Raw genomic sequence first — 6590 nt, forward strand, 5'->3', positions numbered from 1 at the left:
CCAAAACCATCACTTTGCACATTGAATACTGGGTGAAGTGTTTATTCTCTTAAACACGTTTTGTCAAAGGCCTCGCCAGTTAGGGCTTTTAACTGCTGTAAGCTTTGTACCTGTTTTGTCAGTAAAATTAATAATTTTAGTACACCGTATTCGAAGACCACAAGATGTTCACTCTGCGATTTACGGTCTTGGGAGAGCCAGACACCCCACGGTGCCCGTCCTACTGCGGCAGGATTTAATTTTATTAAAGTAACTTCTGAGGAGCTTCCTTGGTGGCACAGTGGTTAAGAATCCGCCTGCCAATGCAGGGGATACGGGTTTGAGCCCTGGTCCGGGAAGATCCCACATATGACGGAGCAACTAAGCCCGTGCGCCACAACTACTGAGCCCGTGAGCCACAACTACTGAGCCGGTGCACCTAGAGACCGTGCTCCACAATAAGAGAAGCCACCGCAATGAGAAGCCCGTGCACTGCAACGAAGAGTAGCTCACTGCAACTAGAGAAAGCCTGCACGCGGCAACAAAGACCCAATGCAGCCAAAAACAAATAAATAAAATAAATTTATTTAAAAATTAAAAAAAATTTTAATTAAAAAAACTAAAGTAACTTTTGAGAGTTTTCCTAAAACCCTAACTCAAAGAACGCTTTTTATTTTGAGTAAACTATAGAATAAATGAACGAAGAACCACGGCACAGGCATGAAAACCCTAGCGGGTGAGTTACAGACTTTACGATTGTTAACGCCCAGTGCACGAGGCGCCACGCCCTGATGTATGATCTTAGTAAACCCCAACAGTAAACTCCACCTTCTGCCCCTCCTACACTTGAACAATCTGAACTTCTGAGGCTGTATTCAAACCCACCACCCGAAATCCCCAAAACCCAGCTTAAGTGGCCCGGAACACTGGACTGGCATCTACTGCGCATGCCTCGAACCCATGACCAATGGGAGCCCGGAGCAAGGGAGCGGAGGCGGGATTATGTTATTCTCCGAACTCGCGTAGCTTCAAAGAACAACAAGGACGAGAACTCGGTCATCGACCAATCAGAGGCCACGGCGGTCTCCTGCTCTCCCCACCTGTGAGCCAATTGCCGGCTTCGGTGCGTCGCGAGCTGCTTCGAAATTAAGGAATCGAGGGGGTGGTGAAAGTGGTTAAGATGGCAGATGTGAGAAGGCTGAGGGTGAGACCACAGAGTGAGGCTCGCCCGAAGCAGGTGGGAATCATCTTGGGACAAGCAGAATTGTGACACTCCCCTCTCCATTAGGGAATGAGGCAGCCGTCGTATCCCTCCCCCACAAAATGGTATGTTGCAAGATGGCCACCCCCTCCGCAGTGGTATGATCCTGGGCGACCGTTCCATTTTGCGTTCCTCCCCACTCCCGCAGTGGTCCATTCCAGACTGCCCCGTTAATAGTCTTGGGCTCACAAAGTCAAGGAAGTGGGCGGCCCTTGGGACCCACTGACCGGAAAGTTGAAGCTCTTAGAGTCACACACATTCGGGTGTGTATCCTTCTGGTGTCACAGACTGGGAAGTAGACACTTGGGGTCACAGATCGGGGTAGGGGGTAGGGAGTACCCATTTAGGGAAAGTTGGTGATGACTTTGAGGTTGTGGGCAGTGTAGGGACCAGGAGGGGACCTTTAGCTCCCCGGCTGGTCTGAGGTTAGCAGCACAAACCTAGAAGGGAAGGAGAGAGCTGGCTGGCACAGTGTTTTCCCGTGCTGGTGGGAGGAGTAGGGCAGGAAACATGTGGTGGGTGGGACGTCCGAGGTTGGCAGGGAGGTCTCCAGGAACATGTCACGGCCCTGGAAGAGTCTAGCTGGGCCCACACAATGGATCTCTGAGATGGACTTTGCAGCAAGGAAAAGTAGAGAAAGGGCAGTGGGAAGGTGGCCGTGTTCAGTCTCTGACCATCCACCAATGGTGGTGGGACCTGAACGTCTGATGGAGGAGGGGGAGGAGAGGATTGGTGCAGGAGTGGGGAGAATGCTAGACTGAGGGAAGGATAGTTAATTCATCCAAGTTACTCAGCTATTCCATGAAAACAAACAACAATGCAAAATTATAACGTGTTAAGCTCTGCCCTCATCACATGAATTATCTCATTTAATCTTCCCAACAGTCACTGCTATTATTATCTCCACTTTATGGGTGAGAGAACTGAGGCACTGAGGGGTTACAAGACTTTAAACAGCTGGTAAGTGCCAGAGCCAGAGCCAGGCTGTAGGGCTCCAGAATCTGGTTCTAGCCACTGAGCAATTCTTATCTATACAGTCGTCTCTGCTTTTCTGTGCCCACCCTGTCCTCACTCCATCCTGACCAGGACTAGAAATCAGCCCCTCTCCTGAGGGCCCCTAAAGCACCCATTTGCCCATAGCATCAGTGAACAGTGTAGACATCTCTGTGGGAGGGGCTGTCCCCTGCACACTCTGAGCTGTTTTTCTTCCCTCTTTCCCCATGCAGGGAGGTGAAGAGAGGACAGGGGAGCCCAGTGGGAAGAGGGCAGTAAATCACAGCATAGATATCTAGACCGTACAACGATTATTCAACAAATATTGATTGAGCTTTTGCATGCAGGGTCTTATGCTAGGTGGTGGAGGTATGGCAATGAACAAGGCAGACGAGGGTCCAGTTCCTGCCTGCCCTGGAAGTGTGTTTGGGGAATTCCTGGTAGGCAGACTTTGGTTATCACAATGATGGAGGTGCTTTGGCATTGAATAGGCAGGGGCCTGAGTTGCTGGGGGACAGCTCCACACCACCAAGACTCGTAACATCCACGATTGTCATTCCTGGATGGTAAAAAGAGGCCTCCCAAAATGTTTCTTATGAAAAGGGAGCATTGGGTCCAAGGGTTGGGAACTGCTGTTTCCTTAGGCCTGTCCCCAGGAAGCACCCCTCAGTCAGGGGTAGGGAGGACCACGAGGGGCAGGAAGGAAAGGGGAGGAGAAGGATGGCATGGCAAAGGAAATTTTGCCACCTTGGCCTCAGTTTGGCCTTTGAGGACAGCGGTAGTGAAACAGGAGGGAAAGGAGCAGGACATAACTTTTAAAAGAATGGTATAGCCATAGGACATAACAAAAACTGACTAGAACCGACTAGGTGCAAGATGGTGGAAGATTCAACTTCCAGTAGACCTTGAGCCTCATTATATGCTCATTGTAATACGTTAGCATACACTAAATGACACATCCATCAGCGCCATGACAGTTCCAAAGCTGACCATAAAAGGTCAAAAGTGGGTGGTGGCCCAATTCCTGGAAATCCCCGCCCCTTCCCCCAAACAGTTGGAATAATCCTCCCACTCATTAGCCTATGAAATCACCCAGCCCATAAAAACTAACCACGCTGTATTTCGGGGCCTCTCGCCTTCTGAGATGGCCCACACTCTGTGGAGTGCTTCTCCTAAGGCCGTTCCTGCCTTTTGAGATGGACCGCATTCTGTCTGTGGAGTGTGTTTCTCTCTAAATAAATCCACTTCTTACCTATCACTTTGTCTCTCACTGAATTCTTTCTGTAAGGAGACATCAAGAACCTGAACTTCATTAAGTTCTGAGACCAGGTGTGTGATCTCAATTAAAAGACAGTGGGTTCAAGTCCCAATCTGGGTTTTGGCTGGGTTCGAGTCCCAGCCTGTGGGTTCAAGTCCCAATCTCAGTTGTGTGCAATTTCAGCAGGACCCTGCCCATTCCTATATCTCCTCCGTGGGTTCAATCGCGTGGCAGTGACTGGGGTGTGGAAGACACTCCCATGTCTTATAACCGACAATGTCTTATTACCTACTCAGGACTTGAGGCATGGCAGTCAGAATCTTGTAAGCAATATCCCCTCAAAATAAAGCAAAATAAGCACAAGATATAAACAGGAAATGACTCTCTGTCTGGTGATCCCTGGGGGTTGGCAGAGAGAGGTGATGGGGGAGCATCAGGTGGGTGTAAGTTATTAGGCATATCCTGGTTCTTGGGGGTTCCTGGGTATTCACTGGATTACTAAGAAGTACGTTAAAACTTTTGCTCCCCTCTGTGGTGGGCTGACTTGTAAGTATTCAATCCACTCTCCCGCTGAGAACAACCGGAAAAGCTAGATTAGGGTTTTTGTTCTTTTTTAATCTATTTGAAGGCCCAGGAGAGCAAATTACCTTTGAGGTCATCACCTCACCAAATACTGTCATCCAGTACAGAAAAGCAAGAGTTGATGGGAACAAATAAAAGTAAAATAAACCAGCTCCAAATTATTAGTGCAGGTCACCAGAGCAATTCAATAATCTGAATAAGATGAAAAATGATTGTAAAATGATGAATAAATCACTGTTTTCCAGGGTGGGGAAACTCATTCTATTAGGGACTAAAATAATAAAAATCTACTTTAGGTTTTTCATTTGGAGAAAAATATAAGTTTTAAACCTGTCTGCTCCTTAGAAGTAAGAACAGGAAATATACAACTTTTAAATGTTAATTTACAAAATAACCAGCAAATGTAGCAGAGGTTTAAAGCCCCCTGATGTAGACTTAAAGGGGACAGATCTAGGAGCGGAGAAAGAAGGAGAACAAAAGACAGAAAAGGAGCAGAAGAATTTTATCTGGGGCCCCATGTGGCATTTAACAGTTTAGGAACCATTTCTCACATAATTGGCCTCAGCTCCACCACTCACAAGCTGTGTGACCTCAGGCAAGTTAGCTAAGCTTCTCTGGGCCTCAGCTTCCCTATCAGTAAAATGTAGATAGCTGGAGTGCTTACCTCAGGGGGTCGTCTGTGCCCATGAAATGAGTACATAAGTGTGAGGCACTTAGATAAAGATCAGAAAACACTAAATCAAATTAGACATTAATCCCTCATTCATTCCTTCAAGAAACATTTATTGAGTGTCTAGTTAGTGCCAGATACTGGAGAGACGCCTGGCACACAGTGAGAGCTCAATGAACAGTGTCAACATGAATGAATGCAGTGGCTTCTTAAGGAAAAAGCAGGACCTTGCCCTAATGAACAGGCTAGAAGGGGCTCCAGGCCGGGAGGTATGAAATCACCTGATAAGTTGGGAGCACCATTCGCTGGGTTGTGAACAGAGAAAGGAGGGAGGGAGGTTGGAATTGCCACACCAGAAGGGGCCTTGAGCCTAGGCTTAGGAGAGAAGCTTGGCATCTGCAGGTGTGGGAGCCATACAGGTTTCCAGGTAGGACTGTGGGTCCTGCCTTGAGATGTGCTTGCTGTTTCCCTTCAGGTACCTGGGAATGCCAGGCACACCCCAGACATGCTCAGCTCCCCCAAGCTGCTGTATGTGTACCTGAGAACTTCACGTCTCCAAACAGGCAACAGGCCCAGAGAGGAGTGGGGACCGAGCTGGCATCCACTTGGGGAAACAGTCTGTCAAAGTTAGAACTACGCAAACCCTACAACGCCCCAATTCCCCTCCTGAGTGTGCATGCCTACGTGGACCAGGAGATGCATACAGGAGGGAACACAGCAGCCTTGCTGCCAACCACAAAAGCCAGAAACAGCTCAGATGTCTGTTAACAGGAGAATATGAACAAATTGTACAGTAACACAATAGAATACTATATAGCAGTAACAGGCAAATATGAATCTTAGTAACAGAGCAGGCGTGGAGCATCCTGACGAAAAGTGCACACTCTGTACCCAGCCTGCCTGGCATGCAGTCTGGGCTCTACCACTTGCTAGCTAGGAGCTACTGGGGAAATCATTTAACCACTCTGTGCCTCAGTTTCCCTCCATCAAATGGGCACGGTAAAAATTGTGTGTGTCCCCCGGGCTGATGTGAGGATTTCAATGAGTCAGTATTTAAGTGAGTCAATATTTCAGAACAGTGCCTGGCACACACGTTCAGTGCTACATGAATGTTTGTTAGATAAAAATAGAATGTTGAGTGGGGAGAAAGACAAGTCTCCAAATATCACATACTTTCAAAAGTTCAAAGGCAACAGCAACTAAACAAAATGTTGTTTAGGCATTTATATATGCTATAAAATCCGTTTCTTACAAAAAGGGGATGATAAGCAGCAAGTAATTTGGGAGCTGCAGGGAGGCAGGGGTAGGGATGGGGAAGATGAGCTGGGTGCGAGCAAGTTGTTGGGGTCTTAGGAGAGGGGTGGGATCCCAGGCGCTCGCTGTGTAATTAAAGGAAAAGCTTTAGCACAGCAACCCTTTAGCGCTAGGGGCCTTGGACCTCGGGCCCAGACTAACTAGATGCTTTGGGGAGGAAGGAGGCCGCCCAGCCCATGACTGCTCCCCGCCACACTGCAAAAATGCTGCAGTGGCCTAGCTCTTGCTGCCAGCCAACCAGGGGAAGGAGGGCCCGAGCTAGTTAGAGGGAGATGGGCCCCAGACAGTAAGAAAAAAGGAGGAGGACATGAGCTGGTCCAAAACATGGGTCTAACCAGTCAAATGGAGGAGGGCCCCAGTCTAAGGGAGGAGGAGGAGGCCAGGCCCACCGAGGGGCCCCTGGAGGACTTGTTTCCCTTGTGGTTTTTTGCACTTCCTGTTCCCCTGCTCGCTGCGAAAGTTCCTCTTCTTACCCTGCACTCAGAGCCTAGCCGGAGAGGACAAGGGCAGGAGGCACCATGAGTGGGGGCCCT

General features: G+C 48.6%; 1 protein-coding gene across 1 annotated transcript in view; it reads left to right on the forward strand.

Moving 5' to 3' along the window:
* Positions 1-926: 926 nt before the first annotated feature.
* Positions 927-6590, forward strand: part of WAS (WASP actin nucleation promoting factor) — an 11888-nt gene continuing 6224 nt past the window's right edge. The window contains 2 exon segments of the mRNA XM_024769234.1: positions 927-1081; positions 6542-6590. The exon segment at positions 6542-6590 is cut by the window's right edge and continues 135 nt beyond it. Of these exon segments, the coding sequence (XP_024625002.1) occupies positions 927-1081; positions 6542-6590 (204 nt within the window).

The sequence above is a fragment of the Neophocaena asiaeorientalis genome, unplaced genomic scaffold (assembly GCF_003031525.2).
Source record: "Neophocaena asiaeorientalis asiaeorientalis breed wild unplaced genomic scaffold, Neophocaena_asiaeorientalis_V1.1 scaffold671, whole genome shotgun sequence".
NCBI lineage: Eukaryota > Metazoa > Chordata > Mammalia > Artiodactyla > Phocoenidae > Neophocaena > Neophocaena asiaeorientalis.